At 44.5% G+C, this 25,601-nt stretch overlaps 1 protein-coding gene across 1 annotated transcript in view; it reads left to right on the top strand.

Annotated features, from left to right (window-relative positions):
- Positions 1-25,601, top strand: part of Upf1 (Upf1 RNA helicase) — a 37,477-nt gene that overhangs the window by 2,205 nt on the left and 9,671 nt on the right. The window contains exons 2-7 of the mRNA XM_065427568.1: positions 3,193-3,320; positions 4,343-4,855; positions 12,850-13,022; positions 19,076-19,174; positions 20,573-20,681; positions 23,556-24,114. Coding sequence (XP_065283640.1) covers positions 3,193-3,320; positions 4,343-4,855; positions 12,850-13,022; positions 19,076-19,174; positions 20,573-20,681; positions 23,556-24,114 — 1,581 coding nt within the window. The remainder of the gene's footprint in view (positions 1-3,192; positions 3,321-4,342; positions 4,856-12,849; positions 13,023-19,075; positions 19,175-20,572; positions 20,682-23,555; positions 24,115-25,601) is intronic.

Raw genomic sequence — 25,601 nt, 5'->3', positions numbered from 1 at the left:
CTGAGCCCACTAATAGTCATGGTCTTCTCAGTGGCCTATCTCCAAAGAAAGTATGAACTCTTTTGCTAAGTGTTCTTCTCTGCTGGCTTCAAACATACTGGTGGTGGCCCTTTTGTCTGTGTGCCTTGATGCTTAAACAAGGTACTAATGAGCATTGCACAGCTTTTAGTCCTTGGGTTTCTCTTTTTTTCTTTGCACTACTTCTATCACCTTTGCAGAAAGCTTCCTTGCGAAATAAGTTTGACCATTTCTTGACTTACCTTCATGGTACAAATAAAATCCAGATTCTGTCCATGTAAGATCGAATATCTTGATCACAGTGCAAATCTTGTATGACGCAGTTGTTGGCACTCATGAGCCAACTCGCACACTCTTACTGTGGAAAAGGCTCCTTTTTGTTAAGACACTTTATGTGATGTCAAAATTACCTTTCATCCTGTAGTCTGAGATAACCACAGTGAATAGTGACTTGTGACCATCAGTCTGTGTGTCTCCAGTGGCTGCTGGAATGCAAGTGTCATTTCCTTGTGTGAATCTCAAAATTTTCTCCACCTCGATTTGCTGGAACTTTTGTAGGCTAAGTTATCTCTTGAAGATATGGCCACCTTGACTTGTGGAATTGCTAGGTCCAGCATTACTTTTGCATTGATAATAGTGTCGTCGTATTTGTGTCGGTTACTGGAGACCCTGATCATGAGAAGGAAATTTACATTAGAATGAAAAATGGGTTGAAGTTCATTCAGCAGGCACTACCAAATCCTGACGGGTAGCTTACCACTGTTGTTGAAAAGAGCAATGTATAATCATTGCATTTTACTGGTTTTAACATATGGGGCAGAAATTTGGAAGGTAACCAAAAATCTCGAGAACAAGTTAAAGACCGCAAAGGGCGTTGGAACGAAAAATTTTATTCATTGACCACAAGAAGAGAGTGGTGCGGATCAGAGAACAAATGGAGATAGCGGTGTTCTAGCTGACATTAAGAGAAAAAATAGGAGCCGGGCAGGCCACCTAATGCGTAGGCTGGATAACTGGTGGACCATTAGAGATGCAGAATGGGTGCCAAAGGAAGGAAAGTGCAGTTGAGGGCAGCAGAAATTTAGGTGCTGTAATGAAATTAGGGAATTTGCAGGTGCAAGTTGGAATCTGCTAGCGCAAGGCAGGGGTAATTGGAGATGCAGGGAAGAGGGGCTTTTGTCCTGCAGTGGACATAAATGTAGGCCGATGATGATTGTTTATGTATTCCATCCATTTCTTGAAGTCTTTCCAACTCGTGTCCTCCACTTCTTTATTTAAATGTTGGATTTAAGAAGTAAGTCTCTTTGGAATGCAGTGAGCTTAGCGAGTGACAGCACCTCCTGTGACATATGCCACTTGGTTTTTGGTATGAGGGCATCACTTCATTCCAAAGAAGGCTCGGCCTTTCAATGAGGGCCGACATGACTTAGACTGGTGTCCTCAAAGCCTTTAAGAAATGGCACCGAGTTGCACACTGGTGGCTAACGGCTATTCGTATCCTATAGTGAAAAGTTGCTTCTTCAAAATCAAGGTCTGCAAAGTAAATGGCTCCATCCTGTGCGAGCTCTATTGTCTGTGCAATGCTCAATTCAACAAGACCACGTGCTTCCTGTTAACAATGTAATCTGCTTCCTGGTCCGTGAGTTGAACAAGTGTAGTCTAGACACTGGAAATAAACGGGGTTCAGACATGGGATTGATGACACATGCGCTGTTGATACTGCGACAGCACGATGGTGGTTCCAATGGCTTGAATACACTTTGAGTGTCCATATAATTGCTGTCACAATAAAAACCAGCTGAACACTGTTCAGGTTCTGGAAACTGTGACGGCAGTAAAAAACGGGCATTTGTCATGAAATTCTGCTGCTGAGGCCAAGATCGTTGGTTCAATTTTTCGCCGCAGTGGCCGAAAAGATGGCTCAAAAGATGTTTTCATCTAGCAGTGCATGGTAGCCATGATAGTAACTTCTATAATACTATGGTAGCATAGACTATCCCCTGCCTGTTCACTGACTAATCATTTTTTTCCGAAGACCATTGCGGAATGTAACAAGCTGCCCGAAGTGCAAGTGTGTCCTGAAAATTTAGGCTTGTTTATGTCCGTGATGTTACCCTCCTACTGCAATGCCTACAGACAATGTGGGGTAATTATTGAATAAAAAGAAATATACTTCTTTACTGAGGTGGAAATGTAATGCTTGGCATCTGTATGCTGTGCCAGGAAGATGGGCATTTAACATCCATAACAAAGCGCTGATAATTGAGCTTTGGCTAATGTCTAAAGATGAGAGAAAAATAGGCTGCATTAATGTTTAATAAAAAAAAGCCAGACATTACGACATACTTGAAACATACCGCTAAACCGCCATGGAGGTGCAGCTTCAGAATCACACTCCAGTGGAAAGTTGATAAAGGTATATAGTGTACTTGTTTTTTGCAATGGAGCAGCAAAAATCTTCTGGACATTTTGTACCTTCTTTGTCTCTGAAGGCGATGCTTTTGTAACTTTTGGTTACCTGTTTTGTGCCCTTCGTGCATGTGTTACTAGTTGCTTCTTATAGGGCGGCTTGGTTTCCAATAAGCTCATTGACGCTGTCCTTCTTTACAGATATATCAATTTGCATGTCATGTTAACACAAAATTAAGCACCTTGCAATTCTAAGCAGCCTCTCTCAACAGCTGCGCCGGCATAACCTACCGATTCTACGCCAATTCTTTTTCTTCTCATGCTTCGTCATTAGTAGTCCAAGAGGCTGTCTGTCTACATTGTCACCAAAATCAACTGGTCATGGGCAGTGGGTTACAAGAATGGAATTGTCATATTGTATGGGGTGAAGTGTACTGTAGAAAGAGAGTGCTGTGTATAAAATATTAGTCTGAGCACACAGCTCAAGTTCGAGTGCTCAAAATTTGTAGAAGGTGTGTTAATTATCATTATGGCATTGAATTTCAAGATACAGAGTCATAGAAATAATGCTATAGTGTAGTCTTATTTTGCACTGATTTATTTCATTTTCCATTGTGCGGCCATTATAGCCAGATTTAGCCACTCAGTGGAACATACGAAGCATGAAAGTAAGCAAAATATACCCTATTGTGTTTGCTAGCTATTTTTTAGAGTATTACTTGTGAAATGGCTGTAATGGTTATGCCCTTTTCCTTGTTGGTGAAGCTTCCTGGGGAGGTGCGCAGCAACGGCTTGGAGGTGGCCGCAGCTGGACAGGCCCTGGGCGAGCTCACCTTTGAGGAGGATGAAGAAGACCAGTACTACGCCAAGGATCTACCCGAGCATGCCTGCAAGTAAGTTGCGTTTCAGTGCCCGGGAGGCTCTGTGCTGAAGTCATACCGGCTAACTTTTGTGATTTTACCATAATATGCCAGGTTTCTTGAACTTGCTTATAATTGTCATATTTGTGCGGATAATTTTACTACCTTCCTCTGCATCCACTTTAGTGCAAAGTTGATTTGAAAAAGAAAAGTACAAAACACAGCTGCTGACCAGTATGTCTGATTTTTTGTACCTACTAGACTGTTAGCACGTACCCACAGCAGCACCATCCACTTATAGTAGCTGCCGTTATAAGAATGTTTCATGAATAAAATCGATTAACATTTATTTTTGTTGTACATATCATTCTTGCTGCAGTTATAAGAGTAGAGCACCTGTTCACAGCATCCTTATAGAGCGCTCTTTCTGAAACAAGGAACATAAATAATAAAATAACAATTATTTTTTTTCACCAAATCTTAGTATATTATTGCATTCTCAACATACCGTGAATGAGATGCTTAGAAGAAAAACCAAAGGATAAATTAAAGTCAGACTAGCTTGGTTTCTTACGTATCTAAAGTAGCAAAGGAGCTAAAGTTAACAATCCCAGAAAGTAACACTCTGAAAGGCTGGGGACGATGTGACTAATTATTGCAACATCTCTATTGGATGTCAAAATTGTGGGAACAAGGGGCTGAAGCCTAGAGAGTGTTGACTAAAAGAAAACTGATATTTCATTCACATAGCAAGTTCAGTCCAGCAGTTCTGTAAGTCACCCTGCTTAAAGAATAATGTAATGTTTGTTTGCCTTGTTTGAGTTCCTTAGAGCTTTCTTTGTATGTCTAAGGCATTACTTTGAGGTAGCTCAAGTTTTAATGGAAGCTGCTTCTCGCAAATCAGCTAGATGGAGTCATCATGGAGCTCACTGTAGCAATGTGTGCATTGCAGACAGACAGAAAGGCCTTAACTTCACTGGAACAGGTTTGCAATTTTGAATACAGCCTACATGCTTTGGATACCTTGTGTCTGATAATGCTGTGTGCTGGTGCAGGTACTGCGGCATTCATGATCCTGGGTGCGTTGTTCAGTGCAACGTGTGCAAGCGCTGGTTCTGCAATGGTCGAGGCAACACGTCTGGCAGCCACATGGTGAACCACCTGGTGCGTGCCAAGCACAAGGAGGTGACCCTCCACCGAGATGGCCCACTTGGCGAGACAGTGCTTGAGTGCTATTCGTGTGCCTGCCGCAACGTTTTCGTCCTTGGCTTCATTCCGGCCAAGGCCGACTCGGTGGTGGTATTGCTTTGCCGGCACCCATGTGCCGCCCAGTCCTCCCTCAAGGACATGAACTGGGACCCGGACCAGTGGAAGCCACTCATCCACGATCGCTGCTTCTTGCCATGGCTAGTGCGTGCACCTCTCGAGAGAGACCAGCTGCGTGCCCGCCAGGTGACTGCACAGCAGATCTCAAGGCTTGAAGAGCTCTGGAAGGACAATGTGGATGCCAGCTTTCAGGATCTGGAGAAACCTGGTGTGGACGAGGAACCCCAGCAGGTGCTGCTGAGGTGAGCATTTGTCTGGAAATGAAAGGGACGCATATAAAACTGATGCCCAAAATGAGCAATCTTTTTCTCCCAAACAAATGCTTTTACGTTTCTTAATCTGAATGCTAACTGTTGAGATCGTAAGGCTTTTCACTTCAGTGTGCCAAAGCACCACACCGCAAGTGGTTTATCTTATGAGCACTCATCAAATGTTCGATGGCTCATCACACTGAGCAGTGAAGGAGCATGAAATCATGTTTTCTTCTGTTGGCTTGTTCCTCACTATGTTTCTGGATTTATCCTTTTTCAAAAGTCTCAACAGTAAAGATTTTAAACTTTCATGCCTCAACAAATAACTCTGCACCATATTGTGACCCGTCGGTACCTGTGAAAGGCTTTCTGAAATAATCCGCAAGTATTCATTCACTCTACCTCCATTATAACATGAAACCTTTTGACGTTCGATGCATAGCTTTTCCACGAAAAAATCATAAGCCATTCCACTCTGTGAAGGTGGTTGACCAGTGAAGCTGTTTAGCTCGCGACACGGAGGTGACACATAATTTTCAACGAAGGTACAAACTTATTTATTGTCTTAATGGGTGGTCATCGTGATGAAAGATACGCACACTCATTTATTGTCTTGATAAGCGGTCATTATTTCACTCGCATCTGCAATTGCATTCTTTGATAATGCCAAATCGATGCAAGTACACCACTGTGTGGTCGGTTGGGCTGAATTGGTGTGGCATCGCAGGGGATATATCTACAACACGGAACACGTAAACCACTCCCTTTTCAGTACTGACACATCCACATTGAAATGGATGGATGGATGGAATAACTTTAATGAAAGGTCCTGCGAGCTACGGGACGCAAGGTTCCATAGAGCGGGCTACTCCCACGTTGGGACCGGGAGTTGTAACTCCCTGGCCGCATCGTGGGCTCGCTGGATGGCCCAGAGCTGCTCCGCCAGGTCCGTGCTGGGTAATGCTTCTTGTAGCCTGGCGGAGTCTTGATCCTTGTTTGCGTGGGTTTGACCACACGGCCAGAGCAAGTGATGTACGTCTAGTGCGCATTGAAATCACCGACGACAACAACAAGGGTAGTGTCATCGCAGCTGATTCATGCAAAGTGAGTAGCCATGAAGCTTACGGGACTAGGACATGACATGACAAGAACTTAATATTCGAGTCCTGAGGAACTGAGATCTAGGGGAGCCGAAGGCTCCCGTGGATCAAGTTGATGGCTCCGCCCATGATGGGACCGGGAGACGAAGTCCTGCTGCAGTGTCGTGGGCCCTCTGGACAGCCTGGAGTTGAATGTGAAGATTGCTGCCCTTGAGCCATATTTCACGGGGGTACGAGCCATTGATGATGACAGTTTTCAACATGCTGTTATGTATGTTGTATGTGCCATGGGATGGAATTGAAGCGCTGTTCGTTTCACTTTGACGGGTGCTTGTAGTCTCTGCCTTACGGGGCTATGAGCCATTTCATTTTTTGCTTGTTTACGGGGGTATGAGCCATTGATGATGATAGTTTTTGTTCAGGGAGAACAAAAATGCACGGAACCCTAGCCATATACAGCTTTGCTGTAATAATTGGTTCTGTACAGAATTTCTCTGGACATTCCGAACATTGTTGCCCTTGGTTTTAATAGACAGCATCCTGATTTATTAGAGCCCAGCTGTTAGGCGCCTGTTCCTACGGCGAGCTTTGACGTTGACCCTCATAACTGAGTGAACGAACACAGCGAAGGATGAAAGTGAATGCATAATGAATACAGCTGAGGATGAAAGACGGTGATAGTAAAGAGAGCACAAAGAGGAAAGCAGAGGACGAGGGTGCAGAGGAACCGTGAGGTGGAAAGTGGAGGACAAGGCTATGGCAAAAGCGGAAGAAAAGCATACTGCCACACAAGACGGGCTTTGCAGTGACAATGGCTACAAGATGCTGCCAGAGTAGTGCACGTCGTCTATATGGAAGCAAAGTGCTGCATCAGCGGGAGGTCCCCCTGCAGCGGCTGCTGTGAATAGTCTCCACGCATCACCCACGTGCCGCCTCTTGCAATCTCCCAATTAGCGGACCTGTTCCGTATATTCTACCATGAATGTCTCAAGGTTAACCCACATGGACCTCTTTTAGACATGCACGTGAATATTTGTCCTCCAATTGAAGCTATCTTTGTCTCATGAGTTTCTTCATAACAGAAATATGTTTTCTTACATGTTCATTATAATCCGAAGCTGTCACGTCTGCAGCTCGTGAGCTCGTGCTTACGTCGTACTACAAGTTTTCTGATGCTATCCATTTTGTAAACTTCAATTAGTTCAATAAGGCAGTTGTGCCTGGTGCAGTGCTTAGAAGAATGACGAGTATGCTGCATATCTGCGGGTAATGTGTGCACACAATGTATCTGTTCTTGATGTATGGGTGCCCTGCCCATTGCATTTATCACACAGCGTGTGCTGGGACTGTAATTTACATTATGGCAAGCAGTATGCAAAAGACCTTGGCAAATGTCCGTAATATGTATGCAGCATGTCCACATAATGCCCCTCGTGAACATGCAACGGATGTCCGCAGGACACGGAAAGTGTGGCTGCAAGTGGTCATATGAGGGACATTCACAGGACGCATTTGGCACACCCCTAGGATATTGATGTCCTGGCAGTGGATGTTGCTAAGACATCCATAGGACGTTATTCTTGTCACTGGGGATATGGTGCATCATTTCACAAAAGGGGCACAATTCCATGGTCTGTGTAATATGTAACGAAATGCTCGATATATGCAGGCATCACAGAGTATGGGGATGGACACAAGAGCCGGTAGGGCACCAAAGAATGGTATCTGAAATATTTTTCTTCACTAATGCAATGGCGGCATTAATTGCCTGGTAATGGGTGCAAGAACAAATTGCCTGCATTAATAAAGTCCCGCTGCCTGCTTTTCTTTAGCAAGCCCTAGTCCCTGTAACAACAAAAGTAAGTTTAAATTAAGCAGTTACTACATTGTACGATTGTTCTCTCCTTGGCACGCCTTTTAACAGCGCATTAAGTGATGACCTGGAAAATGCGAACTGCACAAAGGAATAATGTCGCACAAAATCAGCTGCTGGCCTCATTGCAGTTGACGCGAGCTGAAATGTTACGAATTTAAAAACAGCAGACATTCAGAGAAAGGGGGCGAAACACCACCTCCTCGCAACAGGCACCGCATGCAAGAGAGAGTGATTGCAGTGCTGGCACTCCTTTCACCACCAGCCATGTCAGGTGCCCCTATGCATCGCTGCCTCTGTGCTCTGCACTGCCCCTTCTAGTTCACTGTAGCACAATGAGGGTACGCTGCCGTGTCACCAAGCCAGCACTCGCCGACGAAAGTTCTGTCATGAAAGCTAGCTCCATGTGGGTCGGCCTTGACTCGAACGCATGATCTCGTGACTGGTCACTGATGAGCCAACTGTAGGAGCATTAACGACAAGCTTTCTGCAACGTTTTGCGGCCCGTTATCTCATCGGCCAGCAACAAATGTTTGTTAAGGCCATACCGTTTAGTCAGCTAGGCCTAATCGGAACTGCGTCAACAGGTGTCAGTGACTAAAGTACGGTAACTGAATTAATGCAGATCTATTCAGAGTGGTCGCACGACCCTGAGAAAGCCGACAAAATGCCTTGCCAACGAAAGTGAGTGCACAGGATGACTGTTGCATGTTCACAGCCGCCAACTTTGCGAAATACCATGTAGTGGTCCTTAGTTCAGTACACAGTTCGTAGGTGCACAACAGTCTCTGTTTTTAGCCACAGGCGACCTGTCACAACACTGGCTTTGGCTCTACATGGCGGGCTTGAAAATATCATGTGACATTGCGCCGACCTCCGGCTACAGATGCACACCGACCGCAGATGGACTTGGACAAATAAAGGGGTGGGTGGAGAGGGGGAAGACATTGCATGAACTTGGCGTGGGCGCTCCTGATTTGAGAACTCTTTAGTGTCGGCGCTGACCACATTTGATGCGTGCGGCGCCAAGTGACGTGATGCGCATTCCCCACTTTTGTCTGTTGCCCACAGGCCTTGACGAGCTGACGATAACTCGCAAAAACCACCTGCCGTAAAGATGAAAAAACCCTCCTGTTTCCTGTAAGAAAACTGGAAAGCAATACTTCCTAAGCAATAGAAGATTGCCATTATACAGACCCTAAACCACATTTTATAAGTCGAGAAATTCATTTGAAATTGAAATAGGCTATTTCAGGAATACTTTGTCGCAAAAAGTACTTCAGTGCATTCAGGCAAGGCACAGTTATTGACAATCAAACGTCCCCTACGCAGTGCTTCCACTCCTTCACTTACTTACACTGCGAAGCCTATGGTGCAGAGGGGCATGCCCACAGTGCTCCGCCTACTGAGCGTCACCATGGTGCACAGTTCAAATTTGATTTTGGATGTCCGTGTATGTGCCACTACCAATTTTGGTGCCTACAACGCACCAAAAGCGACTCAGGGAGCCGCAGTATGCTCACTCAGCGAACTCGTCGTGGGGCCGCGGTATCTATGCTACGTAGCAGACGGCACCTACATGCTACTGTAGTGCTTATGCACAGTGTTTGCTTTGTGCATGACAGGGTTTGAGTACGCACTCGCACTCATATGCTCCAGTCTGGCTGTGTTACGTGGTGCGGGCTGGCTTTGTCTCGCACCAGCTTGACCGACCGATAGTAGCCGCATCCAGTTTGTGCATTTTGAAGTGCAATCAATAGCTCAATGTGAAGCTATGTGAGGCCTGCCATGGCCTCTAAGCAGGAGCGACCAAGAGTGGGCACGTGCTGGCAAGTTTGTGGGGTCTGGTTTAAGTTTCGCGTGGTCCTAGGCTAGTTCAGTGTTCAAAACTAGTCGAAATTAACGAGGATCGATGGCTACGATGCCGATAAGCAGGGAGGCCAAAATTAAATTCCTACGCGGCCTCCCCGGCATGAGCAGATGTTAGGGTGCGTTTTCCGGAAGCACGTAATTATTTACCGAAATTAGAAAGCAGATTTTTGCTTACTTGTGCCTGTTTACTAAACTGCGTCAATAAATATGCAAAGTAACAGTAAGAATGAGTACACTGATCAAAACAAGCACCTTTACTGATTGATGTCAGCTATTGGCCAATAGCAGCTGCGTATGGGAATATGCTATAGAGCCAAACCTGGATATATTGAAGCCACGTATAACAGATTGCTGTGTAGAACAAACAGCTGTAATATCCCTTTGAAAATTTTTGTATGATATCTTTATTTTATATATCAAATTACCTATGCTATATAAAACTTTTTTGTGATCCCCTTCAGATTTGATAAACAATTGAAACTCGGTTTAGCAAAGTGATGACCATGCTCGAATTATTTAGGTAAATCAAGAAGTTAGCAAAATCGAAAAAGGAATTTTTTGGTCCTTCGAAATCTAAAATTGTAACGTAGCGACATGCAAAGGCTACTGCGGCATCATATTTTCCGCTATTCCAGCCATCTGTCGCATAAACCATGAAATAATGAAAGCAACCACCACTGCCCTTACTGAGGCAGTGCTAAGTTGGCTGTTTCGTGGATGGATATGGTGTGAAGCCTCATCAAAATAAAGCTAGGGATGTGACCATTGCACCTAGATATATTAATGCGATAGCTTTAGAGTGGACGCTCAAAGAAGAACCCGTCTGTGTCATACTAAAAAGGAAATCACCACTTTTCTTACTCATTTATTTCAGGAAAAACTTCGTCAAATTGAGTTTGGCCAAGTTTGTTTCGTTAATTTGGGTTGGTGATAACATTGAATCCTATGGGTACCTGCCGGGGAATGTAAATTTTAGGGGTGTGCGAATATTGAAATTTTCGAATACGAATCGAATACGAATAAGGCGAAAACCTGTCTTCGAATATCGAATCGAATATCGAATATATGTGTAGCATTAAAAAATTGCAAAACGAGGTAACAGTAGCTTTATTACCCTTTTAAAAATAATATTGCATTTTACGAGTCTGCTTCAGGTTAAAGAGACACTCATTATAGGTAATGCACTCAGGTAATGTCAGGTAATGCTCTATCAGGTAAACGCTTGTTACAGATTATCGCGAAGAAAATTGACTGCTCAACATGTTCAGAAAGTAAGGGCTCTCTATGCACTGTGACAACATTTGTCCAGGTAACATTTTCTAGGTGCATATTTTATTGCGCATACTTACAAAGCCCGAAAGTACATCATATATTGTTATGAAAGAGCCCTGTAATAAAGCTTGGTAAAAAGAAAAATCGAAACTGATCATGTCTCACGGGCCTGATGCAGATAGACTGGAACAGAGCGTACACATTCATAGTAAGGTTCGTTACAGCACTTAAGATCACAGTGCTGTAACGCTCTGTCGTCGTTTTGTAGCTTCTTTTGTCCTTGTTTTGTGTTGCACTGTAACGAACCTTACTATGAATCCCAACCAACTGGCCCAACTTGCCATCTTGATGCAGAGCATACAGATAATGAGCGGATCATGTGAAGCTCTCAGTGAATAAACATGTTTTTAGGAGAATGTGGAGCAAGCATATAATTCGTTAATTGCTAAATTATTCACAGCCTGTCCGAATATTCACCATTTCGACCATTATTCGGCCGTGTTCGAATATTCGGGAATTTACGAATATGCATTTCTCGAATCGAATACGATTCGAATAAGGGAAATATTCGATTCGTATTCGAAATTTCGAATATTCGCACACCCCTAGTAAATTTCTTCGTTAGATCAGGAGCTTCATAAAACAGTGTTTCATTAGATCGAGCTTAGCTGTATTCGGGTTCGATTGTGTTACGAAATAAAGCGTCCAATAAAGAGTGGGGAGCAGACTTCTGTTGAAAAGAGAGTGTTTGAGAAAAAGGTGACTTCGTGCTTTGCTTGTGAGCTCCACACACGGTGCAGCTCTGCGAAATTTGGCTGAGATGTTGAAAGCAGTGTATGCTTTCCGCAGACTGTGTTTTTTCACCAAGCCTGAGGGGTGGTGACATTTTACATGTCAAACATCACATTTTCTTTTTTTGCCTGCAGCAACACAGACAATTTGATTTATGTCTATTGTGTGGCTCACGCGCAGTCGTAATGCCAACTTTCGCAGAATGGTGGCATGCTGCAGTAGTTTCCGGAAGTTGCACTTCTGGTTAATTAGAATACTTTGCTGTCTTGTGCAGAATACAGTCGTGTCCCACTGATAGTATAATAAATCACAAGCTCTTGAATAAAAAATGGCGGCAGTTCTTGCAGTTTCAACATGCCAGGTGATTGGAACAATGCGCTGTTTTGTAACAACTATGTGACGTCGCATTTCATTCTTTAGATGGAGTATTTAACGGACATTTGCAGCTAGGTGCGGGAAGGAACGCACTGGGTACAAAAATGAAACTGAAAATCTGGTTTTCGGACCCAAGTGCTGCCAAATGCTGTTAGTTATTTAGCATTATTAAGGGCGAGTCCATATATAACAAACTACTAATATAAAGACCACTTCTCGCCAAACTATTGAATTCGTTATAAACGGGTTCGACTATAGTTCCTATTCCTGAGGGCCACCATTAATGCAGGTGACAATGATAGGGCTGGCACTTATCTGCTGCTGACAGTGGTCTGCCTAATTTTTCAGTTTCATAAGTTGCAAATACGCACTATATTTTGGTTTACACATTCATTATATTAAGGTGCTACGAATACAGATACAGAGAAAGGATAAAATTTTGGTCGTTACTTTAAAATAATTAGTGTTTTAAAATTTGCAGTACTGAAATCTTTTTACATTAGAACAATAGGTTTCTGACTGGGGATGTTTCAAATGTTCTTTAATCCGAAAAATCTTTAATCTGTGGTTTGTATAACGATAACGAAGGTTTGTCACATCAGTTATACATGGTCATAAGTGTTATCATATAGTCAATCGAAAATGGCTCCTGAATAGCAAGCTGCTCTGCAAGCCTTGTGCATTTGTTACACTGGCTACAGGTATGAGGATGGCTACCAGTACCAGAACATCTTTGGCCCTTTGGTCAAAATGGAAGCAGACTATGACAAGAAGCTCAAGGAGTCGCAGACACAGGACAACATAGAGGTACGCTGGGACATTGGGCTCAACAAAAAGATGATTGCCTATTTCACAGTCGCCAAGTCTGATACAGGTGAGCAAAAGCTATCTTTCAGAGGATTTGTGTCTTGCACCTTGCCGCTAATGCAGTGAAGCTGCTCTGTTTGACTGTTTGTGTAAGTCATGCACTAGGTGCAAAAATTTGTTTGAGTGGGAGTTGAGATAGGATTACCGTATTTACACGATTATAAGTCGACTCGAATGTAAGTTGACCCCCCCATATCGAATGTGACAGGGGGGAAAAAAGCATACCCGCGGGCGCATACCATAACGAAAATTTATTAGTAGCTGGCATGGTCACTGGACTACTGCTCCTCACTACTGCTGCCATTGTCATTGCTGCTGTGGTCCCACAGCATGTCGCCGTCCAGCGAAATTCTGCATTTGCATACATACATAATTCCACGCCGAGAGGACCCAACCACATAGAGCCGTCAGGAAGGCTCTTTTGACATGTCCGGTTGGCGTAAGTTTGCTGTCTTCTGCCGCCAGCCACTCGTACTCACGGTGGAGCAGGTCCTTAAAAGGCGAAGATCCAGGCTTGTCTCGTGACCATGTCGCACGTCACTAGCAGGGACTGATCACGCATTTCGGTGACGTACGCCGCAAGCTTGGCCTTCAGCTCCGGAAAGCATCCCGACTTCGGCCCGTGGAAAACCTCTTTGCTTGCCATCACAGGTGAAAATTTTGCTTCGCTGTCGTCGCCACTCTCGTACCACCCATTGAGAAACATCAAACTTGCGGCCCGCTGCGCAGTTATTTGTTTCTTCAGCGTAAAGGATGGCAGCCCTCTTCAACGCCATTGTGAACGAGCGCAGAATGTTTAGTGAACTTTGAGCACTCATGACGACTGAGGAAGCACGGAAGTAGCACGTGGCCGGCAGTAAAATCAAACGCATGAAACTAAAGAGCTGCAGGAAAGAGAAACACACGAGCCGCGAGAGGTGTCTGCTCTTCCATGAACTATCGATACCCCCGCAAGCGCCGCTGTTCTGAGGGGGCCGCTGCAAATGGAACAGTGGCACTTCCATGAACTGTCGACACCCCCACGTGAGTGCCGTGTGTGCTGTAAAACTCTAAATAATGTTGAAGAACCTTTCCAAAAAGTGAACAAACGCGAGGGATAGCGAAAAGCTACGGGTGGGGCCGTAGAGCAAACATAAAATTAGAACTACGTTGTAACTCCCCTGCTATCTCGTTGGTCTAGCTTTTTTTTTGCGGTGCCATGTTTTGGTTTCGATTGTAAGTAGACCCTCCCACTTCAGATATTCCAATGTTAAACAAAGAGGTCGACTTACATACGTGCAAATACGGTAGTTTTGGCTGCTCTTGGAATCCTAAAACACCCTTCATGGAAACCCCTGGTTTTCAAGAAGACAAAACTGGTGGTGCAGACATCAGTTTGGCATCCCATGTTAAGAGCCACTCTGCGAAGGAGTATCATCCACAAACCCTTGTAGAATGCACATCGAAATGGGGTGCCTTTCACGTTATTGAAGCGGTGTGGCGCTCAGCTTTTGTTGATAATGAACAGTCACTGTCTGCATGAGCCATTCATATTTGTAGCGAGTAAAACTGAGACATGCAACTTGCTCATTTTTCCTCTAAGGTATATACTGCCCTTTAAGTACAACGTCTTGTTTGACAGCATCTGCCATAAATAGTGTGGTTTCGTTGGCATTAAATACTTACATCTGCATGAGAAGTGATTGTGGCCCCTTTAGAAGCGCACTTGCAGGGCTGGGGCGTTTGACATGCCGAATGGGGCAGTGGATGGTGATGGTCAAGTTCAAGTCATCCACTGAAAGCCAATTTGAGGATCAAAATAACGAAAATTTGGGCTCATGGAAACGCATGGGTGCCGGCCAGTACCTTCAGTGGGGATCAGATTAACTGGGGTCTAATTAACGGAAGTTTGCTGTGTTTTTGTTCTTTTCCTGTGTTCACCCAACCATAGTGCTTCCAAGCAAAATTGCTAGGAGGAGCTCTGGCCCTGCAAGCAACTATGGGAATGATCTTTAGTGTTTGGAATTGTCTCACCTTCATGCTTCTGGCTTCAAAATTCTTTATGATGCAATTTATTAAATTTTCTTCTTTTTAATAATTTCCTAGCACTCGGTTTTGTAAACATTGCGAGTTTCTGAGTACAAGCAGAATCATTGCAAATTGTGGCATTTATAACACAATATGCCGTTAAAAATTTTCAGTTAGCAAAGTTGCCAAACTGTTTCAAGCCAGAAGGATGAACTTTAGGCAAATGCATGTATTGCCCATCATTCCTATGTGCAGGGATGTTAGTGCTGCACCAATCGCGTCATCTTGCACCAAACCGTTGAGCTGCACTAACCTGCGCCAAAACACCCATTTTGAATGAATTTCCCAAATTTACCAGGATGTGCATTCTCAGTGGCAACCACACAGCCATAGGCATGCATTGGCTAGCACTTAGCCCTGCAATTCAAGCCTCCGCAATTCGTTTCAGTGTTTTCATCTTTGGAGTGTGGTTGTGTTTGGTGGCATAATTGTAACAAGGCCACAAGTGAATGAAAACTGTTATGTGCTATACAGCGCATTACGAAGGTTTTATAAGAGTGTTGCACATTTTCATATAAGCGGACTAGCTAAAGATGAGTTGAACTGGCTCATTTCATGGGCTAGTGGGAAGGAAAGCCACGCTGAATGAATAAGGTTGTACATTCTGCTCAGCGTGTAGCCCATTAGTTTCGTTACACATTCTAGTACATTCTAGCAGTGTTAGTACATCTGCATCAATTAATGGGTGCACGCCGTGCGTGTGATGCTTGAAATCTAATTTGCACGTGCACCACATCCGGTTACCGGGATGATAGTGCGGCACACTGACAAACGATCTGCTTGCTTTCATGAAACTTCTTGGTCACGCATATTGAATGGCAACTGTAATTGTACCTCACATATGCACTCGGGCTACGCAACTTTCTGCCCAGCCACACCACACATAATCAGGCTCTTGCCATTGCAGAATGCAAGGCAAGGATGTAAAGTTTCATATTTAGTCACCCTTTGTGGTCAAATTGTGGTTGTAATAAAACATTTGGCAAAATCACAAACATTTGAAATTGTGTTCGCAGCAACGATGTGCACAATTTGCCTTGCGCAGATCAAGGCCAAAAATTGTAATAAAGCATTGTTCAGCGTATGAAATACAGTTGAACCCGATTATATAGAACTCTCAAAAAAGCCCCTATCAGTTTGATATAGGGCATAATTCGATATAAGCCTGCTAAAGAACTGGACGTCATAGAAGCACATACCATTTATAAAAACATTTTATTGATGGAACTAGCTTAGTTTAATTCACATGAAATAGTCCTATATCTTCTTCCACTTAGACAACTTTGCTGCGTGCGACAGCACGCACTTCTCCACAATGTCTTAAACAGTCGGAGCAGCCGAAGCCGCAACCTTCCACATTCGTGCAGAAGCACCGGACTAGTGCGAGTGCACCAGTCACCTTGGAGGATGTGGGCAAAGGACAGTCCTTGCTTTCCTCATTGTGCCTGCTTTCACTCGTGTTTAGTACGATGTCAGCAATGTAGTCTTTGCTTTCGGGCTTTCCCGTGGCTGCGACACCACCATTCGCACTCACAAGCTCATCGACCGTTGACCTGTCAATGGCTTCCGGAAATTGTGACAGCTCGCTCTAAACCTCGGCGACACCGGCGATGGCTTCGTCGCACTCATAAGCATTTTCAGAGTAATCACTGGGTCGTTTGTCTGCTTTAGCCCTAATCTCCTCCTTATTCTTCAAGATCGTGCTGAGAGCATCTTGGAATATTGTATGCTGCGGCGACATCCGACTTACCTTGTTAGACTCGATTTATGATTTTGAGCTTCTGCGAAAAGCAAACTCAATGTGCCTCGCACTAGCCATCACGGCAACACTGCGGGAGAAGGGCCGCAAGGCGCTAGCACAATGAACGAGGAGAGCAGTGAGGCAACTCAGTCTTTGACTATGCTCTGACCATCTTGCACGACGACGGCACAGGAGCCCCTGATTGGCTGTCTGAGCAAGTGCTGTGGGTGGGCCAGAATAATTTTTTGCAGGGGGGTGTTGCCGACTTGCCCGACGTGGTGTGGTCATGGTAGGGAGAGCAGGTGGATGGAGCCGCGCCGCTGGGCTAAACCTCGTTTGGGATGTGTCGGCAAGTTTTTTTGCTGCCGCGAGGGAAAGCCAACTTCTGGGGGCACTTTTGCACCGCTTGGCGTTCGATATATCGGTAGTGGCTGCTATTTTTGTTCGATGCAACCATAATTTTTGCTATATATACTCATAGTAACTATACCATTTTCAGAAATTGTTCGATATACAGGATGATTCGATGTAAACGGGTGCGATATAGTCGGGTTCGACTGTATATGTTGCCGTTTTACACTGGCTTCATGGCGCCTTTGGCGAAACTGTGAATAAACACGAATAATTGAGCTTATCCAAAATATTCGTTGACGATGCAGACTGGAAAGCCAGTGAACATTTTTATCCATTTATTGTTTTCAAAAATATCTTTGCAGCTTTTTCTTGGCAAGCGATGTGAAGTACTAAAAACATGCAGTGACCTGTATGTCAACTTCAGATTTATCCTGCGGTATTCTCCTGTCTTTACTGAAGGTCGCTAAGAATTAAAAATTACCCGAGGGCACTACATGAATGGCGTTCACTTGATGGGTATTGTTCATGGTGGCCACTGTGAATATTTCTCGTTCATTGTGCACTGATACATTTTTAATTAGCTAAATATATAGCCTTACATAATCGATGATATGTCAATAAAAAAGTTGTGGACGATGTTGTGAAATCACCGATAGCAGTATTTAAAACCTAGGATTCGTGAAGACTTAACGAGAAAGAAAGCCTGGGAGATAAATAAAAAACTTAATGAAGCAAGAACTCGCTGTGGCCGTGACAACATATCTACGCACCAAAAATTGCATCATGCTTTACGCAGACCTTGTCAAATAGGAGCACTGGGAACGAGCGGCCGCATTTTTGTTTTGCCACGTTAGCAGTTTTTATCCATAGTAACAGTCTTGTAACATTTCACTTTCCAAGTGGTTATAAGATCATGACCCAGGCTTGCACATTCATAATATACACAATGCACTCATGACGTTTATATCTGATACTACTTATATTACTGGTATTATGTTGTCATGTGGATTTAAAGAAGAAAATCTTAGGTTTCTTTTTTTTTCTTTCTGGCAGTCTAGGTAGCTGTATGTTGTTAATAGGTAATTTCTCTACGTATTCCACAACTTTTACATTGACACCTTATTGGATAAGTGAGGTAATAAGTGTTAGTTCATTAATATGAAATAATATTTGCTTTTTTGCAATAAAAATAAAGAAAAAAATTCAACTAGAATTAACACAAACCTATCTACATAGGGCAAGTGCCTTGCAGGCTTCTGCAGAACTGATCTGCCGTAACCTAATAGTGTTCTGCAAAGCCAAATAAAAAACGCCTTTTCTTCATATGCCAGCATTTCACTCATATTCACCTTTGCCAAGCTGCTCCAAAACGAACAATTCATGCTGCAAACCTGCTCCAAAGTGTCAAATTTGCTTCTCCCAGAGGTACAACAAAACTTCCTTAGGTGCTTCCATCCCTCTATGCTGGATAAACAGGCATTCCGACAGCTCTCATAGTCATTAGCGTCACAGTTTCCTCTAACAATTTTTGTAGGAAACGCTATGCACCTGTGCCTAGTAGCACAGTCATTAAAATGACAGTACATGGGGACAATCAAACGACCGTGCACACAGGTGTCTGTTAATGGCTTTGGAACAGCAATGCTCTTAATGCTACTTTTGCTGCTCCCAACACCTGCAAGTTGAATATGACAAATCAGTTATGTGAAAGCCCACTAGGTGGAGGAAGATTCAAGAAAAGGAAAGTTGTCATACCTCCGACAGTAGCTCGAAACTACAAAGGAAAACGCATGCTCTTTCTTTTTGTTGTTGTTGAAAAAAAAGAAGCCCATACAGTTTCTTCAAAAAACTTTTGTGTAATAAATGCTCTCAATATTGTGCTCTAATCTTCTGTGCAGATATGCGACTGATGCATGGTGATGAGCTACGACTGCGCTACCTTGGAGAACTGCACAAGCCATGGTCTGGTGTGGGCCATGTCATCAAAATCCCTGACAGTATCCTTTAAAACTGCAAATAGTTTTGATCTTTTGACAGCAGTGTGTTAGTGTAGAGGGGCGCCGGGGTATTTTTTTCCTTCTTGTCAGTTGCTGCGGTAGCTCAATGACAATGGTGATGTGCTGCTTAGCAAGAGGTTGCGGGATCAATGGACGATTTTAGGAAAGCTTGCGGCGCTTAAGAAGGCAAGGGCAGTTTGGGAACTTTGAAGGTCAGTCTCGGTTCCGGATGGCATGTGCTGACTGGCACTTACTGTGGCTGCCGCAGGGTGCTCACTAGCCCACTCGCCATAGTGCCCCATTAGTATGCCAAGCCCACCATCGAAAGACTTGAAAAACTGTGTGCTCTGATTGGTCTTTGTGTGTGGATGTGGCGGCGCATGCTAGATTGAATTCGCGCTGCTCGCACTTTAACGTGCAGAAAATGTCTCGCAATGTTTGCGCGTGCTTGCCTTATACACAGTAATATGTGAGATTGGCAGCTGATGCTTTTTCTCGCGGGCTCTTCGGCTACACGCGCCAATACAACCTGCATTCTGCGAGAAATGCATGAGAAGTTATCTGCCCGCAAAACATGCGAAAGGCTGGCAAAACGTTATTGGATGGCTGCTGAAATGAATTAGGTTGCGCAGCGTTTTGTGAAACAATGTGGTCTTGCCTGCTCTCAAACATATAAAACGTACTCGCAGGAATCCCGTACATGTTTCCAGTATACACCAAGGCGTATTTATCAGCATGGCATTTTGGGGCCACTGGGTCGCACTTATCTTTGTTTTGCCATGTAACCTGTTGCGCTATACAGTCGAGGCTCTTTAAACGGAACCTCAAAGGACCATGGAAATTGGTTCCGTTTATCAGGAATTCCATTTACTGAGAGTCAAAGCTGAATTTACAGTTGCATGAATGCAAAACCAGCCAACCATGAGGATGTTGTTCCGTTTAAGAGGCAGTTTTCTTCAAGCAATTTCCGTTTACCGACATTACACTGTGGTTAGCTGAAACGGTAGAGGACAGGGTTGAGGCACATCTTACGTTGGTGGCTGCAAGTGAAGCAGACAACGGAGCGCCTTCCCTCAAGATTGCCATAATGTCTTACTAGAAGCCGCTTGAGGGCACCCGCCATTTCCTAAAATTCTCCATTCCCGGCTGCTGTGGCAGTATTCCGACGAGGCAGGAATGCAAAAATCATTTGTGTACTGTATTCTGTGTGCACATTAAAGAACCCCAGGTGGTCAAAAGTAACATGGAGCAAGTAATTGGGGAATTAAACCTTGATTTTCATTCACTCTTAAAATTTTTGTTGTTTTGGCATGCTCATGTTTTTAAATTCTAGGATAGACTTTGCTATTGGTGTTTTCTGTCTGCCTTGGGGCTTTTTTTCTTGACTAATTTACACAGACTACAGTGAGGAAGTAGGCATTGAAATGAAGACAAACTTGGGCGTCCCATCTGAGTGCACCTCCAACTTTGTGGTTGACTTTGTGTGGAAGTCCACGTCCTTTGACAGGTGTGTGTTGCGGTGTAGGGCCTCATAATTAGTTTATTACGTTATAAAAATGAGTTTAGCCTTCTTTTTCTTTTTTTTAATGATTCTTAATTTCAATTGGGATCACACTCTGCAATGTCAGGCACATGTCTGAAATTCATGTTCATCCCAACTTTTATAAGAAGCCGTTTAACTGCACAAATTTGGAGAGCTTCTGTTTAAGGAAATGCAGGGTGCTGTGTCCAGTCAGTTGAAAGCTAGGCTGATAAAGCAGGAAGCTGGCCCTAATAATCATAGTATATATAGTAAGCTGACTGCAAAACGATGCCTTTTGTGTGCACTACTGTCTTTTCCAAGTACCGTATTTTCCGGTGTATAAGACGCGTTTTTTTTCCAAAAATCTTGCTGGTGCGTCCTATACAAGGGTGCGTCTTATATGCGAATTTTTCGTTTTTTTTTGCGGGTTCAGAAATTACTCAGGTTCATGCTCAAGCTTTTTTCACCGAAAAAAAATATCACTACCAATGATGCGGTAGTAGCACGGTTAATACTTCAATACAGGGACCGCCATGCGCAACTTTTTTTAGGTGAACTTTATCATGAAACGGCGGGGATGACGACTTCCAGAATCGCAAACACGCGGTCGTTTCGGAGGCGCAAGCAAAAGTAATGTGGAATTCCCAAAGATGCCGACAGTCGCGCTTTTCGACATTGTCAAGACAAGCCAAGCCGGCGTTATTTTTTAGTCATTCTTTGCAACTTCGCAACCGTGTACGTATTACGTCTGTGTTGGTGACTTCGGCGTGTGTTTTCCACTACCTACACCTGTCGTGCTCGGTCTTACTACAGTACGCCACCGAAGTTGCGCAAGAGATACACCGCAAAGTTCAAATTATCTGCGGTCGAGTATGCTACCGAAAACGGAAATCGGGCTGCGGGCCGCCATTTCGACGTCACCGAGAAGATGATTCGCACGTGGCGACAGTCGTCCGCCAAACTGCAGGCAATGAAGAGCGGAAAGAGGGCTGACCGCGGGAAGAAGGCGCGGTGGCCTGAACTTGAAGACCGGCTCTTCAAGTGGGCTCTTGAACAACGGGCTCAAGGTAGGGCTCTGTCAACCGTGCAGTTGCGCTTGAAAGCACGCACTTTGGCGAGTGAAATCGGTGCCGCTGATTTTGTTGGTGGGCCGTCATGGTGCTATAGATTTATGCAGCGCAAAGCCTTGTCAATAAGAGCGCGAACGACAATGTCTCAACAACTACCAGACGATTTCAGAGAGAAAGTGGAGAAGTTCCATGAATTTGTGAAGAAGGAAGTCGAAAAGAATAACATCATCGACAGCCACATCGTAAACATGGACGAAGTGCCTCTAACATTTGACATCCCTATGTAAAAAAGTGTCGCTCAGAAAGGTGATAAGACTGTCACAGTACGAACAACTAGGCACGAAAAGTCTCACTTCACTGTCGAACTTGCGTGCTGTGCTGACGGAACAAAGCTGCCGCCGATGATAATTTTTAAAAGGAAAACGATGCCAAAAGAAAGCTTTCCGCGTGGTGTTATTGTCTCAACTAACCAGAAGGGCTGGATGGATGAGCAAATGATGGGAGTTTGGCTCGAAAAGTACTCCCGGAAAGGCCTTCTGGTTATGGATAGCATGCGGGCGCACATTACTGACTTGACACTGAGGCAAATCAAGGCGAAGAACTGTACCCCTACAATAATACCCGGTGGTTTGACGAAGGTTCTACAGCCTTTGGATATTTCCGTCAACCGCAGCTTTAAAGCTATTTTGCGACGTATTTGGGAGGCGTGGATGACGGAAGGCGAGCACAGCTACACCGCAACTGGACGCATGACGCGCGCTTCTTACAGCGAAGCTGCGAAGTGGGTCCATGAGGCCTGGAGTGCTGTTAGAGTGGCAACCATAACTGCACGGTTCCGGAAAGCTGGCCTGCTAGCTTCATCGCCAACCGAGCACGACGACAATCAGACCAGCGGTTCTGAGTATGAAGAGAATGCTTCAGCCGCGTTGCCTCCAGAAATGGGCGAGCTTTTTGAGAGCGCATCCGAAGATGAAGACTTCGATGGTTTTAAGTAAAAATAAAATGTTGTTATGGGCATATGGGACAGTTCTTTCGTCGTATTTTTCTTTCTTTTTTGCTAAAACGTGGGCGGGTATGGCGTGAGTGTTGCCTTTTGCGATCACTTAGGATTGCTTAAGAACTTCTCACAGGCCGCCGCGGTGGCTCAGTGGTTATGGTGCTCGACTGCTGACCCAAACGACGCGCGTTCAATCCCGGCCGCGGCGGCTAGAATTTCTTTGAAGGAGAAATACTTGAGGCCCGTGTACTGTGCGATGTCAGTGCCCGTTAAGGAACCTCAGGTGGTCGAAATTTCCGGGGCTTTTCACTACGGCGTCTCTCATAGCCTGAGTCGCTTTGGGACGTTAAACCCCATAAACCATAAACCAAGAACTTCTCACAGATAGGTGGGTAGGATAACTTTATTTAGCTCTACGGAGCTTTTATGCGATCAGATGAGTCCACCCATTGTTCATTTCGCGATGGTCGATCAAGCGTGTTTAATTAACCCTGACTAGCCTAAGTGGGTAAACTGGGGTGCGTCTTATACACGGGTGCGTCTTATATACCAACTTTTTCAATGAGAGCCTTCATATATGGCGAGTGCGTCTTATACAAGGGTGCGTCTTATACACTGGAAAATACGGTATAGATGTTATAAAAAGAGGCCTTATTGGCACTGGACATTGTTGCTGAAAGTGTGAGGAAGGTGCATTATTTGCCTGCCAAACAAATTCAGACCCTGTGAGAAATAATGAGAGCTGCCTGTCTTGTCCGTGTTGTGATTTGTGCTTGTTGGTCACCATTGTAGGATGCAGGCCGCACTCCGCAAGTTTGCCGTCGACGAGTGCTCGGTATCGGCATACATCTACCATCGGCTGCTAGGCCACGAGGTGGAGGAAGTGGTGATGCGCTGCCCATTGCCCAAGCACTTTTCAGCGCCTCAGCTGCCTGAGCTGAACCGCTCACAGGTGTATGCAGTGAAGCACGCACTGCAGCGGCCACTGTCGCTCATCCAGGGACCACCAGGCACGGGCAAGACGGTGACATCGGCAACAGTTGTGTACCACCTGGCCAAACAGAGCACAGGGCCTGTCCTAGTGTGTGCACCCAGCAACATTGCTGTGGACCAGCTGACGGAGAAAGTACACCAAACGGGTCTGCGGGTGGTGCGTTTGTGTGCCAAGAGTAGAGAGGCCCTGAACTCACCCGTGTCCTTCTTGGCACTGCACAACCAGATCCGCAGCATGGATGGCCACTCTGAGCTGCACAAGCTGCAGCAGCTGAAGGACGAGACGGGCGAGCTGTCGTCAGCTGACGAGAAGCGCTACCGCATGCTCAAAAAAGCCTGCGAGCGTGAGCTCTTAGAGGTGGGTGCACGTGTCACCGTGCTCGAGCGTCTAGCAGCCCATGCTTTGTCATGGTGTAACCTGAAGCTAGCTTGTGGATTTTGCTAAAGCATGGCTCAGCTGGTGGTCAGGTGTGGCCTCATATTAGGGAGACTAGGTGTACGCGAAGCTGTAATGTCTTAATTATAAATGTTTTGTAGTTAATATTGTCTCTCTTCTGCATGTGTTGACAGCCCACTCTAATGGCTGATTAGTAAGAGTAAGTTTTACTGATATTGGCAGTCCTTCGAGTTTTATCACAAAAAAAAAGTTGTGGAGGAAGTGTTTGTTGAAGCATTATCCCAAAGTTTCAAAATGTGCCACTGAAACATCAAAGTGCTCGGATTTGGCCTCTGCTGTGCTAATCTAGGCAAACTTTGTTGCATATAAAAAAGGAAGCAATAAATTGCAATTACTGCTTAAAGCAGACTTCCTAGCCCTTTTCCTGAATGCGTGTGCAAATTAAAAAAAAAATTAAGCATCACATTCACAACTATGTAGCCTCCAATTACAATATGCGTATCATCGCGTGGTAAATCAAACTGTTAAATCCTGTGAATTTCACATAATTGTTATGTTACGTTGAAATACATGTGTGCAGATTTTTTAATCCAACATTTGCATGGACAAAGGTGCAGTTTAACGCAAACTGTAAGTGAATACGCAAGGTTTAGGCTGTATCCCATTTTGGTGCATGGTTGTGCAATTTTAACCTTGGTGCTTGATCCTTAATCAAAAAATTGTTGGTTGCTTGCCACTTAGGCTATCTATTAGCAGGCCTCTTAAACATGGGGTACTTAGAGCACTGGAATTTAACTTTCTCTTTTAAATTCAACAAGGTTCATTCAACCTAGTTCAACAATTGTGTTACAAGAACATTTCTGCATTTCTCAAGTGCTATTTGTGTTTGGTGTGTTGTAAGCCCTGAGCTAAACCTTCCAAGTATATCCATGCCTAGCGCGGCCCTGAAACACTTTTCTAAGTCATCATAGCATGACATCACTGTTGAATTACATTGCCTGACAAATCTCCTGCTGCAAAAATGTTTCGAATCCTTCAAGCACAAGTAAACTTAGACATAGTTATCAGATCTATCAGCGACTTTCCGTTTCCTTTCCAATAAGTGCGCTGGAAGCTACACGGGGGAAACGGCAAGGGGGCGCAAGGGGACAGTGTCGGCTGCAGTATCTGCTCTGCGCTTTTCATCTCGGAGGCTGCACACAGCAGATGCACCTATGCAAAACCAGCACTGAAAAGATTAACTGGTTTTTCTTTTTTCTGTCTTTTTGAGATTGCAGACATATATTTTTCATTTAACTCGGATTAGCAATAATTGATTACTGAGAATGTTCTCACACTTACGAAATCAGCCAGTAGCTGTTGTGGGTCCAGCTGCTTGCTATGACACTTCATGATGACATTCCGGAAGCGAGAGCTAGTGATATGTCATTGCCTCTTGACACGAGATG

The sequence above is a fragment of the Dermacentor albipictus genome, chromosome 2 (assembly GCF_038994185.2).
Source record: "Dermacentor albipictus isolate Rhodes 1998 colony chromosome 2, USDA_Dalb.pri_finalv2, whole genome shotgun sequence".
Taxonomy (NCBI): domain Eukaryota; kingdom Metazoa; phylum Arthropoda; class Arachnida; order Ixodida; family Ixodidae; genus Dermacentor; species Dermacentor albipictus.
This window is presented reverse-complemented; position numbering and strand designations above follow the sequence as displayed.